At 41.4% G+C, this 17,908-nt stretch overlaps 1 protein-coding gene across 1 annotated transcript in view; it reads left to right on the top strand.

Moving 5' to 3' along the window:
- The window catches only part of LOC126355055 (uncharacterized), a 212,029-nt gene that overhangs the window by 22,367 nt on the left and 171,754 nt on the right, over positions 1–17,908 (top strand). Inside the window, exon 2 of the mRNA XM_050005212.1 lies at positions 9,505–9,555. Coding sequence (XP_049861169.1) covers positions 9,505–9,555 — 51 coding nt within the window. The remainder of the gene's footprint in view (positions 1–9,504; positions 9,556–17,908) is intronic.

Below are 17,908 nucleotides of genomic sequence, written 5' to 3'. Positions count from 1 at the left end.
GCTTCCACCTGTGGAAGGCCTCAATCTAAATCCATTCCATGTTCATATTTCAGTATGAGGATATGAAAATGGCCAAAAACTGACCGAACCCGGTTACGACAAAATAAATGTTTTTGTGGTCGAGACTGTTTGAATTCATTTTTAAAAGATTTTTTTTTTCCGGACAGCTGGTCTCCCCAAGAAATGTTCTCAAAAATTACTACTGTTTTGATACTTCTTGTACGACCACTATCAAGTCTTAATAGTAAGTGAACTTTTTGATCATATGTATCAGAACACCACTATGTACCGCTAGGTGTCACGAGAAGCAGACGCGCCAGGGCAGAAGGAAATGCAGAGTATTTTGTTGTCAGTAGAGGAGTGTTAACAGCAGACTGGCGCGACCAGGAGAACTCAACGACTTCGGACATGGACTAGTGGATATCACGTCAGTAACAAATCCATCATGGACATTTCAGCCCTTCTAAAGCTGCCCAAACCGACTGTTCAATAAAAATGTGTGTGAGTACTTAACCGCAGTTAAACCAAGACCAGATAGACCTCTTGTACTAATACTAAAAGGACCGTTGAGTATTGTAGCGGGTGGTTGAAAAAAAAAATAAAGAAAAAAAATAAAGAAGCATGAAATCAGCAGAAGGAGTCACTCGCGAGTTCCAAAGCGTTGCCAGTAGTCGAGCTCGACCGGTGACTGTGGTTACGGAGTTAAAAGAGACTGAGGTAGAATAGTCAAGCAGCTCCTCACATTTCAGTCGTCAGTGGGAAGCGAGATTTGAGGTCTGTAAAGAGCGATGCCATTGGACAGTCGATGGTGGGAAACCGGTGATGTGGAGTGATGAACGACGCTATACCAGGTGGAAATCCTGGGTTTGGATTTGATGAATGCCTGGGGAGAGTCACTTGCAATCGTTTGTAGTGGCAACAGCGAAGAAGGAAGGAGGTTTTGTTGCGGCATTAGAGTGTTTCTCATGATTAGGGTGTTATACCCTCACAGCTCAAAAGAAAACGCTAGAAGCAGAAGGATAGACACACATTTTACATAATTGTGTACTGTGCACAGTAATGGAACCCTTCGGAAACAATGACTGTTTATAGCAGGATGACAACGCCCCCTGTCATAATATATCGTCTGTGAGATAATGTTTTGTTGACAGTAACACTGGACTGGCCTGCCCAGACTCCCGACATTAAGCCAACGGTATGGCTTGATGTAGGTCGAAGTCGCACCAGACCCCAGCGTCAAACGTCGCTTCTTCTGTGGTTTTGCCTCTTGAGGAAAAATGGGGTGTCATTTCACCACATACATTCAGACACCTGTTTCAAAGCGTCCCAGTCAGAGTTCAAATCCTCATGAAGACTAAGGGTTGATGCACGTATATTAATATCCACTAATAGGTGTGCGGAAACTTTTCATCGGAGAATCCAATCTACATCGTCGGAGAGCATTCTATTTCATTTTTATTTGTGATGATTCGGCTGCCTCCCCGCCCCCCTTCCCCCGTTCCTCTTCCTCCACAAAAAATTTTAATATTCATCCTTATTTTTGTAGAAGCTTCCATCTATATCGAAGTCTTTTTACTCTTCAATCCTGTTCGACAATGTGATAAATTTTCTGTTCCTCGCGGCTCGGTCCACTGCTTTCGGTCTGGCGCTACGTAGCCTGCTTGTGAGTTTATGAGGTCTCTTACTTATGCAAGCAGCTTCTCACATGGAGCACAGCGCTGGGTCGGCCCCATTCCAGATCTTCTGATTCCCGAACCGGGACTTCCGTGTCTCAATCAGTAGCGTTAACCGCAAGATCACGTAAGAGGCAGTGTAACGCACTAAAAACTGGATGTTGATATCTTCCAACTAAAACTGCGTTTGTGTTTTTGCCGTTTCTTCTGCCGTCAGCGGTCACAGACATGTGTGTTCCGTGTAGAATTATCCATTTACTCTAAAAAATAAACACACCATGAAGCAATTATCTGAATAGGGCAGAAATGGGTATATGAGACGTATATGTACAGATAAACAAATAATCGCAGTTTCAGAAAATATACATGATTATTCAAGACAAAGAGGATCACAAATTTAGCAACTCAGTTACGCGATGGTCCAATTCTGGATTGTGTACAACCAGTTATTCGGCTCGGCATTGAGTAATAAAGTTGTTGAATGACCTACTGGGGAGTATCGTGCCAAACTCTGCCCAATTGGCGTGTTACGTTGTCAAAACCCCGAGCTTGTGGGCGGGCCTTGCCCGAAATTCTACAAACGTTCTCAGTTAGGGAGAGACCAGGTGCCTTGCTAACCAAAGTAGGGTTTGGCAAGCATGAAGACTACCAGTGGAAACTCTCGCCGTTTGTGGTCGGCCATTACCTTGCTGAAATGTAAGACCAAGATGCCTTGCCCCGAAGGATAACAAAACGGGGCGTAGAATATCGTCGACGTACCGCTGTCTGTAAGAGTTCTGCGGATGAAAAACGGGGGGTTATGCTAGGAAAATAAATGGCACCTCAGAAAATAACCCGTGAATGTCGGGCCTTATGGCTGGCGACTGTCAGATTTGGGATCCCACCGCTGTCCAGGGCATCTCCAGATACGTGTTCGGCGTGGAATTTGATTAATTGGAATAGAATTGTTCTCACTGATTGAGTGAGCCCAGTGACCAACAAAGAAGTGTCTGGAGACGCCCCGGAAAGCGTTGGGATCGCAATCTGACTGTCGCCCGCTATATGGACCGACAACCACGAGTTGTTTGCTAGACGCTGGGTTACAGATTCTTTCTTTCACTGTTACGATAGTCAACCGCAGGACCACAGTCCAGGGACCCGCAATACGAAGAGGCCTGCACCACAAAAATTTAAAATAATCATTTATCGTGTATCAAAATCCTTTAAAAGGATGTTTTCAGACGAGGATGTATCTGTAGATAAATATTCATATTTCCATGTTCTTGCATATGGAACTGTGACTTTTCACCTCTTTACGCAGACACAAGCTGGGAAATGAAATATTTCGATGCAAAGGGGGGGATGGGTCCCCGATGCGTATTTTTTCAGTAGCAAGTGTGGAGAAAAGGTCGTCAGTATGCTAGCTGCAGGAAGCAGCTAATACTAGGACAGAATGACAAACCCCAGAAGATAAGATAGTGAGACCTTCTATTTAGTTGATACATTGTAGGATCGATGGTGTGGTATTGATGGAGGCCAAGGTATTATTGCAACGCACTCAAAGATAGTGTCACCATGGCTTCTTGGCGAAGCAAACCCTGAAGCCATTTCCTATAGTAGCGTATCAAGGTATTAAACCCCACACAATTAGCACATGCACTGTAACTAATATTTTGTTATCTGTCCAACGCTAATTGGAAATTAAACCAGCGATTGACGTCACGCCACGCTTGGAACAACAACTGGTGCAGCACGAGTTCACTTGCTATAGATGGCGTTTAGATGTACGGGTGACTAAGCTCCGCTTTTTGCTGCTTCCCCAGAACTATGACTCCCAGAAGCCGTCTGCACGCCGTCTGCAGTTCTCCACGTCCACCGCCGGTTACTTTGTGTATTTGCTGGCGCTCGCCGCTGGGCAGTCGCAAGCATTCGTTGAAGCACCTGTTCTCTGTAAACTGTGAGTCATTGTGCTACTGAAACTCTACTGCAGACCGCAGGCACTGTTCGTACGAAAACAGTCCGACAAACATTTACACAACGCTTGATTCTTGCGAGTTTTGCACTCTCGGTAAACAAGCTAGACGACTAGCAGACAGCTCGCCTACACTCGGTTTCCTTCGTAACTTTTTGATGGGACAAGAAATAGAAATTTTACCCAAATACCCAACAATGACACATGTAAAATGTATGTAATAGGAAACAATTTCTGCTACTAAATTTTAGTACTATCTCTCGTTAATAAGTTCATTGTTGTTTACTATAGCTTTGTCATTCTTGTAAATCTACTAAATACGTACAATGTAAAAGAAAGAAATGTGAATATCGTAATTTCATAAAATTTTTGAAAACATTATCAGCGATCTTATATAATATAATTAAATCTATATGATTAAAAAACAGCCTTGATCGCAAATTTCTTATACCGGAGTGACCGGTTTCAATCCTTAAGGATCATCTTCAGACTGCTCAGCGAGCAGTCAGTTCAGCGTCGTGGGTCGGCGCAGCTTGCTCCATGGAAGTCCACCTGCTGTTCTGGAGTCTGGAGATGATCCGAAAGGATTGAAACCGGTCACTCCTATAAAAGAAATTTGCGATCAAGGCTTTGATTTTTTATTATATATATTTAATTGTAATTTTAGTTTTATACACTTTTACTTCAGAACGGTCCAGTGCATATAGCAAATTTTCTGTAATTTCGTCTGCCAAACTGTTTCTGGATAGGCTGCCTGTTGGTGTTCTTGTTGTTGTGGTCTTCAGTCCTGAGACTGGTTCGATGCAGCTCTCCGTGTTACTCTATCCAGTACAAGCTTCTTCATCTCCCAGAACCTATTGCAACCTACATCCTTCTGAATCTGCTTAGTTTATTAATCTCTTGGTCTGCCTCTATAATTTTTACCCTCCACGCTGCCCTCATATACTAAATTGGTGATCCCTTGATGCCTCAGAACATGTCCTACCAACCGATCCCTTCTTCTAGTCAAGTTGTGCCACAAACACCTCCCCAATTCTATTCAATACCTCCTCATTAGTTATGTGATCTACCCATCTAATCTTCAGCATTCTTCTGTAGCACTATTCTCTTCGTGTCCAAACTATTTATCCTCTATGTTTCACTTCCATACATGGCTACACTCCGTACAAAGTCTTTCAGAAACGACTTCCTGACACTTAAATCTATACTCGATGTTAACAAATTTCTCTTCTTCAGAAACGCTTTCCTTGCCATTGCCAGTCTACATTTTATATCCTCTCTACTGCGACCATCATCAGTGATTTTGCTCTCCAAATAGCAAAACTCCTTCACTAATTTAAGTTTCTCATTTCCTAATCTAATTCCGTCAGAGTCACCCAACTTAATTCGATTACATTCCATTATCCTCGTTTTGCTTTTGTTGATGTTCATGTGCAGACTATGTTTCCCAATAATTATGTATTCAAACAGTATGTTACCAGTGTTTTTCAGTAAGTAACGCAACATGTTCTTGTTTTTTTTGTCGAACATCGTCGCAGGCGATGAAACATGGGTTCGGCACTTCGGACCGGAAACAAAGCGGCCATCCATCGAGTAGCGCCAAACCACCTCTCCTACGAAGAAAAAGTTCAAACCAGCACCCTCAGCCGGTAAAGCCATGGCGACGGTCTTTGGTGACTCTGAAAGGGTTATGCTGTTTTATGTCTTCCCTCATAGTGCAATGATCAGCTCTGAACTGCACTGCGCTACCAACAAGCAATTGAAGAAGCGACTTTATCGTATTCGTCACCACAGAAATGGAAACAAGCTTCTCCTTCTCCATGCAACGCAAGGCGTCACACAAGTCTGTGCATGCGAGAGACAGTCCCAAAACTTCCTTAGGCGGTTCTCTCACACACACCTTACAGCCTAGATCTCGTATTTTCGACTTCCATCTGTTTGGCTCAATGAGCAATGCACTCCACTAGAAGAAATAAGTGAATTATGGGGAGGATATTGATGCCGCAAACGTAGGCCCCGTCGACCGTTAGAGTGGTACCATTCGGGCATACGGATCCTCCCAGTAAGGTGACAAAAAGGTGTCACATCAAGGGTTGTGAAGTCAAAAGAGTTATGAATAATACGGAGTATTGGATCCAGAATAAAACCAACCTCATTTCAGAAAAAAAATTGTTGACTTACTTATTAGTGACGAATTTTCCTTTAATTTAGACTACCAAACCGTTTCAGAATGGGCAAAATCTTTTCTCGGGTAATGGGGTATTCAAACTGCACGTAAGTTCGAAAAATAATTGCTTGTTGCTTTCTGAATGGACATATGACCTAATTTACTTTGTTCCTCTCAGTTTGATATCAGTATTTACAGAGACCGAAGATGTATGTAAAGAACGTTCTCCTACACTACTGGCCATTAAAATTGCTACAACAAAAAGAAATGCAGACGATAAATGGGTATTCATTGGACAAATATATTATACTAGAACTGACATGTGATTACATTTACACGCAATTTGGGTGCATAGATCCTGAGACATCAGTACCCAGAACAACCACTTCTGGCCGTAATAACGTCCTTGATACGCCTGGGAATTGAGTTAAGCAGAGCTTGGATGGCATGTACAGGTACAGCTGCCCGTGCACCTTCAACACGATACCACAGTTCATCAAGAGTAGTGACTGGCATATTGTGAAAAGCCAGTTGCTCGGCCACCATTGACCAGACGTTTTCAATTGGTCAGAGATCTGGAGAATGTGTTGGCCAGGGCAGCAGTCGAACATTTTCTGTATCCAGAAAGGCCCGTACAGAACCTGTAACATGCGGTCGTGCATTATACTGCTGAAATGTAGGGCTTCGCAGGGATCAAATGAAGGCTAGAGCCACGGGTCGTAACACATCTGAAATGTAACATCCACTATTCAAGGTGCCGTCAATGCGAACAAGAGGTGACCGAGACGTGTAACGAATGGCACCCCATAACATCACGCCGGGTAATACGCCAGTGTGGCGATGACGAATACACGCTTCCAATGTGCGTTCACCGCGATGTCGACGAACACGGATGCGACCATCGTGATGCTGTAAACAGAACCTGGTTCCATCCGAAAAAATGACGTTTTACCATTCGTGCACCCAGGTTCGTCGTGGAGTACACCATCGCAGGCGCTCCTATCTGTGATACAGCGTCAAGGGTAACCGCAGTCATGGTCTCCGATCTGATAGTCCGTGCTGCTGCAAACGTCGTCGGACTGTTCGTCCAGATGGTTGTTGCCTTGCAAACTTCCCCATCTGTTGATTCAGGGATCGAGACGTGGCTGCACGATCCGTTACAGCCATGCGGATACGATGCCTGTCATCTCTACTGCTAGTGATACGAGGCCGTTGAGATCCGGCATGACGTTCCGTATTACCCTCCTGAACCCACCGATTCCATATTCTGCTAACAGTCATTGGATCTCGACCAACGCGAGCAGCAATATCGCGATACGATAAACCGCAATCGTGATAGGCTTTGGTCCGACCTTTATTAGAGCCAGAAACGTGATGTTACGCATTTCTCCTCCTTACACGAAGCATCACAACAACGTTTCACCAGGCAACGCCGGTCAACTGCTGTTTGTGTACGAGAAATCGGTTGGAAACTTTCCTCATTTCAGCACGTGGTAGGTGTCACCATCGGCGCCAACCTTGTGTGAATGCTCTGAAAAGCTAGTCATTTGCATATCGCAGCATCTTCTTCCTGTCGGTTAAATTTCGCGTCTGTAGCACGTCATCTTAGTGGTGTAGCAATTTTAATGGCCAGTATTGTACTTGTTGACCTAAGCAGATGTCGAGGCATACTGAAATCTTTTTTTTCTATATGCGCCTCGCTGTGCCCGATTACGGCAACTCCTTCGGTTTAAATACCACAATATGTGCCGTTAAAAGTGATTATGGCTTGTAAATGAATGATAAACCATTGCAATATGGCATTTTTATAAACGAAATCTATTTAGAACACATTATTGCACGGTTTCCAGTCAGGATTGGGATTACATAAACAGGTGCATCGGTTATAGTTGAATAGATCGCACACTCACTATTTATTGGAAACAAACGGGGAATCGTTTATCGATTGTGTAGCGCAAGGGCTTAGACCTCACCTTTTCACTACCCTGTATATTGTCTTCTTGTCTTGCATACATGACATTTCAAATTGTAACGTTATTTTTTGTTTAATTGTAGCACAAGAGACCGACACGCTCTGTAGCAGTTCTCTTTGATTGTTACACCTCGAATCCCGACATGCTACGCTCAACTTAAATCATCTTCCACAAAGATGATTTACTCTTAAAGTCGTCTATTGCAACTCTATGTGCCTCTCGCGCAGCACTTCAAGAAACGCCATTACTGCTCACTCGACTCTGCCCCCTCTCAGCCGTCTTCTTTTCCCCGTTCGTATGATTTTAACATCGATATTAACGTCTTTGGGCATAGTACTTTAACTACGTAACTTGTACAGTGCTTACACGCACAAAGATTTAAGTATTTCAGGTAATGTAAGTAACACAAATTACGGACGAAGAAAAAGAAAGAAAGGAAATAAAATTTCGTTCTCAGTTCCGCCAAATTATTTTGAATCAGGGGTTCCAAAACACCAGAGATATTGCCCAATTTGTCACTTACATGGCACGTAAACACATACAGTACTACTATAGATCTGTCATTTCAGGACATGTCATTAGAGTCGAAACTCAGATTCGGGTACTGCAATGACGGGGAAGGAAGTGATTTGTGTAATTTGGCCAAGCCGGTAATATGGGATGGCTCAGTCGAGATTTCAACCTTGCTCCTCACGTGTGCTAGTCCTCCGTGACAACTATGGCGCCATCCTCTCTAGGTTTTTGATACCCAGTTAATGCAACAGAAAGATGCTTAACTCGTTGAATTAGTGATCCAGCAATAAAATAAACCATAAATTACCCAAATAGCAGCAAATCAGAAGTGGCTCGACTGTTTTTGTATTGGCTAATTGACGGATGTTACTGTGGACGTAGTTCTAAACTATGTCTTATTCCTTGTTCAGCAACGTGTCACTAAAACTTCGCTTCTTCTACACGTATTGACACGAAATTCGTTACTACGTTATGCATCGGTGTCCACAGAGAGCTACAAGGAATTTGAAGGAAGCACACTTCCTACTATGATTTTACATCCGAACCATTCTATGGGCTAGAAATACTGAGTTTAGCTACATATCTCATCAAATATTCCGAAGTGTACCAGAAATCTTTCAAAAGTCACGTCTTTGAAAAGTGACTTACGTAATGATCAGGGTGGGCAAGCATCGTCGGCGCTATACCGCCAGAACTCCTACAGACGAAATACTGCCCAACGTTCTGGGACAATAGCGCACGGCTGTGCGTGGGTGAAGGCACTAACACGAGAACAGTTGTTTGGATTTTGCGGTCTTGTTTAACTCAGGTATCGGAGTTTTGCGGAATGTTCAGTCACTTTACTAGCTTCCGACAGCCGAAAGTAGTGTGTCCACAAAAAGAAATATACGCTGCGTGTAGACGCTTTCCAACTTCACTGTGTCTCATTATATAATGAATTTTATTGTCCATCCACGTCCATTCACTCATCGGTGGAATATTGTCCTGATATCATTCAGGACTCATTTTGTGGTTTTCCATGTGTCATTACGTTATTAAAATTTTACTGGGGTCTCACGCGTAGAAAATTTTTTAAAGCAATATTCTGTTATGGGCTGCAAGCTAGTTTAAGACTGTGCTACCATTTCTGTAGATGCGTGTTTTCAATTGTGTGACCTGTGCATGAGTTTTTGTTCAGTGGCGCGCTTCTCCACTTGTTTACTAAAACAGTCTCTCTCTGTCCTCCAGATGAGGGGCTGCCACTTTTACAGTACTATGAACAGCAGAGGGTGTAAGCTGGTAAGTGCTCGTTTGTTTAGTGTTTCGTGTGTGAGTTGCCCTCCTACACTGCATGCGGATGGTTTTTCCTCAGTTTTGTTGTGGGAAGGAATCATGCAACATTCGAGGGAACATTTTTGAAGCCATACGCGTTATATTGGACAAAACAGAAGGAAATTAAGTTAGAATGCATATAGTATTCTAAAAGTATTCTAAAATAGGTCATTTGACATATGGCTTCCTGAAGTAAAGAGCGTTTACTGAACAGTTTTTAAAGTACTGAACTAGCTTCGGGCGCCAGACGAGATCGCAGTGGACACTGAGGACCCATTTAATCTTCCTCCGATTATAGTGACAAAAGTGACTGCAGTTATCTGCAGGAGCTAGTCTGGAGAAACAGGAAAAAAAAAGTTTGACTGAATGGTAGCCTAGGTAACGGTTGGGATCAGTAAAATTTTGTCATGTTAATTGATTATTCCGTCGGTTCTTAGTAGAACAACATTATAATAAATGAAAAACACTATATTTCGTGTAATTTACAGGATTAATTTATTGCGTTAACAGGCTTTCGACTTACAAGACTATTTTCAGACTTCAAATGCATATTGTTGCCAAATAAGTTGCAATTTTTGTAAACAACGTTGGAAAATGTTCACACATCTAGATTGAGGCACCAACACACATTAAATGATATCTTTTACAGTGTGATGGTAATGCAATTTAGAAGGTAAAAAGTTGAACAATAAATAAGTATAAAGGGAGCGTTTGGTAAATCGATCCATTTTCCTGTATTTACTTTCTTTTATTTTACTTAGATTACTAGGAACTGCATAATTCTACAGTTACAGTTGTTAATTGTTTCTTTTAGTTTGTTTTTGTATCATTTTTCCATGCTTAATACCTCTTGAAGTTGTCTCGCCAAGTACTAATTTTATTTTATTTGTTTAGTTTATTTAATGTAAACTGTTATATCGGCATAGTTTTCGAGTATAGTGATAACGTTTTTCTGTTTGATACTTTAAATTTATCTATTGTTCATAATTTTACCTTTCAAATTGCTGTACCATCACAATGTCAAAGTTGACATTTACTATGTGTTCCCTTGTACTGCTGCATTTATTCGCTCCTGTTTATCTTATTGACATTGCTTAGGCACGCCATATATTATGTTTTTACAATTGTTAACTCTCTTTCTTAACTAGTTTCTGAATTACTTTCCATGTTTAATACCTCTTGAAGTACCCTTGTCAAGTACTAATTTTGTGTTTATTAATGTAAGCTGTTATGCAGGCACGGTTTTCCAGTTTAGTGTTAATGTTTTTCCTGTTTGCTCCACTTATAATTATTTTTTGTTCAACTTTTTAATTTTTAACTTTCATTGCCACTACACTGCCAACGATGCCATTTACTGTGTATTTTTGGTTCAATCTAGATGTGTAAAATCTTTTCCAATGTTGTTTACAAACATTGTAACGTCTTTGGCGACAACAGCCAGTTAAAGTCTGATGATAGCTATGTAAGTCTAAAAATGGGTAACGCAATAAATTAATCCTGTAGAGAATAAGCTGTATAATGCTTTCCATTTACAGTAACATTTTGTTTAAACTACAGTGCTAAATACTGTTCAGTGGAACAAATAGGAAAATATGACAAGGCCGAAGAGCATACCTTTGATACGGATCACTGAAAGTACTGTGTTTTGTAATCACGACATTGTCTTGCGATGGAAAAGTCTGTCGTGATTTGATTCTTTCTTTAGAAATATATGTTCAGGTAAGAAAATCACATTTACTTCATTGAATTACCAGATTGTATTATCACTGCAACCATCTCATGCTCTTGTAACTACAGTATAAAGGGGGCATAGTAACAGAGTTCTGCGTCAATGGTGCATACATCCCGGTCCGCCTCAAATTTTCACGAGTCACTAACAAAATGCACAGCTCATGTCAAACCGTATTCAAGTGTTGTAGAAACAACTCCAAAAACTTTACAACCTTTCTCTACTTAGTTTTTAATTTAATTTTTGTTTCATTGTAACGATGTCCTTTACTCTTAAATTTCCCAGTACCGAGGTGTCCAATACGATCTGCTTAACGAACATCAAAGAAATTCTGCTACTCCTCAAAAAGCCCGAGCTGCGATTGTGAGTAAAGTGGATAACACATGAAATCCGACTGATAGCAGAAAAAATCTTCGTACGCGATGTGACGAACTATTAGCTTGTCTGTGCTTGAACAGGATATTCCGTACTTTCTGTGCGTTTGGCTGCCAAATTTTAATAATCTGCTTGATGCTACAAGTCAGCCTACTATTTTTCTTAATATTCAGGAATCATATCTTAAATCCTTGAAGGCAGTAATATTACACTGTTTCTCAGCTATACAGATAGAGTTGTTATGTCACAGTGGTACCTTATCCAGAAGTTTTCGGTTGCACACACTTGCGAAAATTAAATGTTACACGGAAAATTTAGCCAGAAAGTGAGAAACAATTGATAAAACAAATTTCTGACGATCATACAACGCTTTACATTAAACATCAATTTTCTGAGTAGTGATTTACTGTGAAAACATTTAACAATGTTGGTAGTTCTACATCTACATCGCTCCGCTCACTTTTAAAGCGAGATCATGTGTCAGTAGCTGATACGTTCTTCTTTCTACTGTTAACTGTCAATAGCTGTCACACAATTTTGTCTAAAATCAAGCCTTCGCTGAAACACAAGGCTAGCATATGTGGAAGGCCTGAAAGAAGCTTGTAAACTGCCTCACTAGAAGAACAATCCTCCCAGTATTGCAAACGAACGGTTTTATGAGGAGTAATGGGAATCGAATAGCAAGAGTTTCAGAATCGTTGCTGGGCTGTTTAGGGAGTCAATTCGTTTGTCTGTCAGTTATTTGCACTTTTATGCCTCACATCAGCGAGTCCTGCTTTGATATGAAACATTTCTGATGAGTTGGAAATATAGTACTTGTTATGGCGACAGTCTAAGCATTTACCTGATACTTTAAACTTAATTTGCTTTAAAATTTTGTAAATTACGTCCACTCTAAATATGTTAACTATTCTGAAATGTACGAGGGACTTTCAAAAAATAAAAAGACAAAAATGCAGTAGGAATGAAACAGATTTCATGTTGAGTTTTGTATTTTCATGACTTCCGGTTGGCATCACTTGGATGAGCTGAAAACTGCTGACGGATAAAAGTTATTTTACTTGTAACTTCAGTATTGCATTTAACGACTGAGTGTCCGCTTGAAGTTTCCACATTAGTTGTACACCGATCAGTGAACCATTTTTGCTTTCTGGAAGTGAAAAATTGGCTAAAATCTTTTCTCGAATGACATTACAGAATGGTGAAAGGTGTATGAAACGCGGAAATTTTTATAAGTGAGTACAACAATTCAAAAACGGTCCAATCTTAGGGACTGACGAGCAACTTACTGACCGAACAGTTGGAGTGTCAACTTCTTCGCTTGAAACCCTCACTGAATACATTATCAGTGGAAGAGTGATGTGTTACAGATAAACATGTAGCGAAAACAGTTGCAGTAAGTGTCGATACAGTTCGCGGCTTTACCAGAAAGAAACTCAAGTACAGTAAAAAAGGTAGGGGGTCTCGAAATAGTTAACACAGCAACACAAGGAAACAAGACCCAGAGTGAGTACAGATTTTAAAGAACGCTACGAAAGAGAAGATGACCCTTTTCTAAACAATATTTTAGTATGTGATGAAACTTGAACCAGAGCTCCAAAGACGAAGTATGAATTCACTTGATGTCTTACTATGAGAGAGTCTCCATTCCTTCTAAGCTGATTATGTCAGTGTAGACCAGATATAGCTCAAGTTCAAAGGTACAGTATCGATTGCAATAGATAGATTCATACCGTATAAGTTAATAAGAGGCGGGACTGATCCACCATGGTACACAAAACACGTCAGAACACTGCTGCAGAAACAACGAAAAAAGCATGCCAAATTCAGAAGAACGCAAAATCCCCAAGACTGCCTAAGTTTCACGGAAGCTCGAAATTTAGTGCTGACCTCAATGCGAGATGCTTTTAATACTTTCCACAATGAAACATAGTCTCAAAATATGGTAGAAAACCCAAAGAGATTCTGGTCGTATGTAAAGTACACCAATGGCAAAAAACAGTCAATACCGTCGCTGCGCGATAGTGATGGAAAGGTTACCGTTGATGGTGTCACTAAAGCGGAGTTACTAAATACAGTTTTCCGTAATTCCTTCATGAAAGAAGACGAAGTAAATATTCCAGAATCCGAAACCAGAGCTGCTGTTAGCTTGAGTGACATAAAAGTAGATATAACAACTCAAATTGCTTAAAACAGGAAAGTCTTCCGGTCCAGTTGGTATACCAATCAGGTTCCTTTCAGAATAAGCAGAGACAATAGCGCCTTTCTTAGCAATCATACACAACCGCTCACTTGACGAAAGGTCTGTACCTAAAGTTGGAAAGTAGCACAAGTCACACCAATATTCCAGAAAGGAAATAGGAGTAACCCATTAAATTACAGACACGTATCACTGACCTCAATTTTCAGTAGGATTTAGGAGCATATACTGTACTCGAACATAATGAATCACCTTGAAGAAAATGACCTATTGATACATAACCAACCCGGATTCAGAAAATATCGTTCTTGTGCATCACAGCCAGCTCTTTATTCCCATGAAGTAATGAGTGCTGCCGACAAGGGATCTCAGATCGATTCCATATTCCTAGAAGGCTTTTGATATAGTTCCTCAGAAGCGACCATTAATCAAACCGTGTACACATGGAATATCGTCTCAGTTGTGTGACTGATTCGTGATTTCCTGTCAGAGAGGTCATAGTTCGTAGTGATAGACGATAAATCATCGAGTAGAACAGAGGTGATATCTGGCGTTCCGCAAGGTAGTGTCATAGGCCCTCTACTGTTCCTGATTTACATAAATGATCTAGGTGATAATCTGAGCAGCCCCCTTAGATTGCTTGCAGATGACGCTCTAATTTATCGTCTAGTAAAATCATCAGACGATCAATTCCAATTACAAAATGATCTAGAGAGAATTTCTGTATGGTGCGAAAAGTGGAAATTGGCACTAAACAAAGAAAAGTGCGAGGTCATCCACATGAGTACTAAAGGAAATCCGATAAGTTTTGGGTACACGATAAATCGCACAAATCTATGGGCAGTCAATTCGACAAAAAACCTAGGAATTACAATTAGGAGCAACTTAAACTGGAAAGACCACATAGACAATATTGTGGGGAAGGCGAAACAAAGACTGCGCTTTGTTGGCAGAACACTTACAAGGTGCGATAAAACCCACTAAAGAGACAGGCTACATTACACTTCTCCGTGCTCTGCTGGAATATTGGTGCGCGGTGTGGAGTTCTTACCAGGTAGGATTGACGGAGGACATCGAAAGATTGCAAAGAAGGGCAGCTCGTTTGGTGTTATCGCGCAGTAGGGGCGAGAGTGTCACTGATATGATACGCGAGTTGATGTGGCAGTCACTGAAACAAAAGAGATTTCTTTGCGGTGAGACCTATTTACGAAATTTCAATCACCAACTTTCTCTTCCGAAAGCGAAAATATTTTGTTGAGAGCCACCTACGTAGGGAGGAATGATCATCATAATAAAATAAGAGAAATCAGAGCTCGCATGAAAAGATTTAGATGTTCATTTTTCCCACGCGCATTCGAGAGTGGAATGGTAGAGAAGTAGTATGAAAATGGTTCGATGAACCCTCTGCCACAAACTGAAGTGTGAACTGCAGAGTAAGCAAGCAGATGCAAATGTAGATGTAGATGGAGGAACATCAGTTCACAAGTCGGAAAGAAATTCATAATGTAAAGATCAGCGGGAAAAGTCACGTTGGTCCTCTTTTCGGATGTTCAGTATGTCGTCTTTTGTCGTTATATAGAAGATAAGCGTCCAGTAAACAGACACAGACATGCTCATGAAGAAAGTAAAGGCAGCAATGGGAGAAAAACATCGCGAATCAGAAAGGAAAGGTGTGATACTGCTACACAATACTGGCCCTCACACCACCCTTCTGACCCAAGAAACCACTGAGAAAAAAAAGGGTTGCCACATACCACTCTATCCTTCCTACAATCCACACATGGGTCCCTCGGATTTAAAATTTTTTTGTCCATTCCAGGAGGCATTATGTGGAAAGAAGTTTAGCAAAAACGAGGAGGTAAAAGAATTTGTGCGAAAATTGTTCAGACAACAAGACAAAGTCTTCTCTGGATCATATATAAAGAAAAGCAGTAGTTCACCGTGGAGATAAGTGTATAAATACCGGTGGGGACTCGGTTGAGTGGTAGCGAAAGTCTCATTTTCTAAAAATACTGTTTATTTTCTACGTATATCTTGCGCATTGTGAAACTGTGAATAATGGGGGCTGTTTCGATCACTAGTATTAAACCTATGACTAGTGCTGTTATTTTCATTGCACGTGCAAGAAACCAACGCGAGAACAGCGTTGACTCCACTCAGACAACATTTAGTATGCAAGATGTAGGCTAAGATTACACAGGAGACCAACCGACACTGCCGGCAGTTGAAGTACGATCTAGTCGCACCTCCTGTGAATTCCTGCTCCGCGTAACCTGTGAAACGGAATGCAGGGTATTTAATAAGGGTGACGGTGAGCCGCGGTCAGATGTAAGAGTAACGCTGATGTTTTAACGGGGGCAGTAATTCGCAGTCCAAACACACGCGGCACGGCCGTAATGTTTAGTGACAGCGCACTGCCGGTCTTGGTTTGCTCCTCGGTGGTGGAAGAACGCGAGTCTGCTGCAGAGTTCACTGAATTACTGGATGGCGTCGTAGACGGTTTGCTGCCGCAGCGAGTCAGCAAAACGCAAGCAAAACCTGCTGCAGCGCTGATAAGATCGGACTCGGCAGAAGAATAACCTCGACTGAGAAGAAGCAGTGAGGCCTCTCGGCTATATTTAGTGTCGACACGAGTCAAAAGAAGCAGAAAGGCGGCCGGGACGCTGCAAGACTATAAACGTGTCGAATATCGGAGGCTTTTTTTATTGATTCGGTTCAAAATGGAGTGCAGATGAACGCCAGATGATAAGTCGGGGCGTCGGTGGTAACTAAGTCGAAGTGTTGCTGTGGCTTTCAACTAGGAGGTAGCTGGACTAATTCTCGCTGGTGACCGGTTTTTTCATCCTCAGAATTTTGAAGACAAGATTACTGACATACCAAATAGTACGCCCGAAGAACAGACAGTTGCCATGACAGCAAGGTGGAGTATAGTATACCTACTGTTTGTACTGTTCATCATTTATATGGGGCCGGCCGGAGTGGCCGAGCGGTTCTAGGCGCTTCAGTTCGGAACCGCGCTGCTGCTACGGTCGCAGGTTCGAATCCTGCCTCGGGCATGGATGTGTGTGGTGTCCTTAGGGTGGTTAGGTTTAATTATTTCAAGTCCTAGGGGACTGATGACCTCAGATATAAAGTCCCATAGTGCTCAGAGCCATTTGAACCATTGATATGGGAACAACAGTGCCATCTCATTGCCTGCTATTGCCGGAAAGAATCAGGAAGAATTTCGAGCGCATTTTCCCATCCAACGAACGAATTACTTTCAATAGCGTGTTTATCTCTCTTTGTATGACACTGGAGATGAGCCATATAAGTTAATCCATGACTCTGAGGGACTATTTGTCTCTGTTCTTTCAAGAGTCAAGCCAGCCACTTCAGGGTGACTGAAGGTGGGAGCACACTTTTAAACCATCACAAATATTGTGACATTTTGTTATTTTTTTTTTAAGATGGTAAATGGTACAGCCGTAGGATCTACATGACACTGATGAGACGATAATGCATGGGGATATGAGATTTTTTAAAATTCAGGTAGCAATACTGAAAAGTTACTAGCGTCTTATCAGAGACAGGAATAGTTTTGATTTTGTGTTATGTAGGTACGTGTGACCTGAAATCCTAAGTCGAATGAATAAAGAACAGATCGAATGAGATGGTTAAATTGGATCACAATTGCCGTGCGAGAGATGGCGAAGGATGCAGCATGACATATTACACAGAGTTATGTCACGATTGAATAGGAAAGAGTACAATATTGAAATGCCGAAGTGAAGCCGAAAGGCGAATTTTCAAATAAATGTATGGAAAGTAATTTTTTCGAAGTGGCAGTGTTTTGAGATGCATCTTGGTTCTTCCAAGAGCCAACTGCTAAGTACTCCGTTAAAATTATTTTTTAATTGCTGTTGCTTTAAGCTTAGTAAGAATAGCACCGCTAATAAAACACTAAAAATATTAACAAATAAGTTCCTACCTACCGACACAGTAGACATATAGCAAGTACTTAACATTTCACAGAA

Source organism: Schistocerca gregaria, chromosome 3 (genome assembly GCF_023897955.1).
Source record: "Schistocerca gregaria isolate iqSchGreg1 chromosome 3, iqSchGreg1.2, whole genome shotgun sequence".
NCBI classification, from domain to species: Eukaryota; Metazoa; Arthropoda; class Insecta; order Orthoptera; family Acrididae; genus Schistocerca; species Schistocerca gregaria.
The sequence above is the reverse complement of the archived record's forward strand: the minus strand, read 5'-3'. Positions and strand labels throughout refer to the sequence as shown.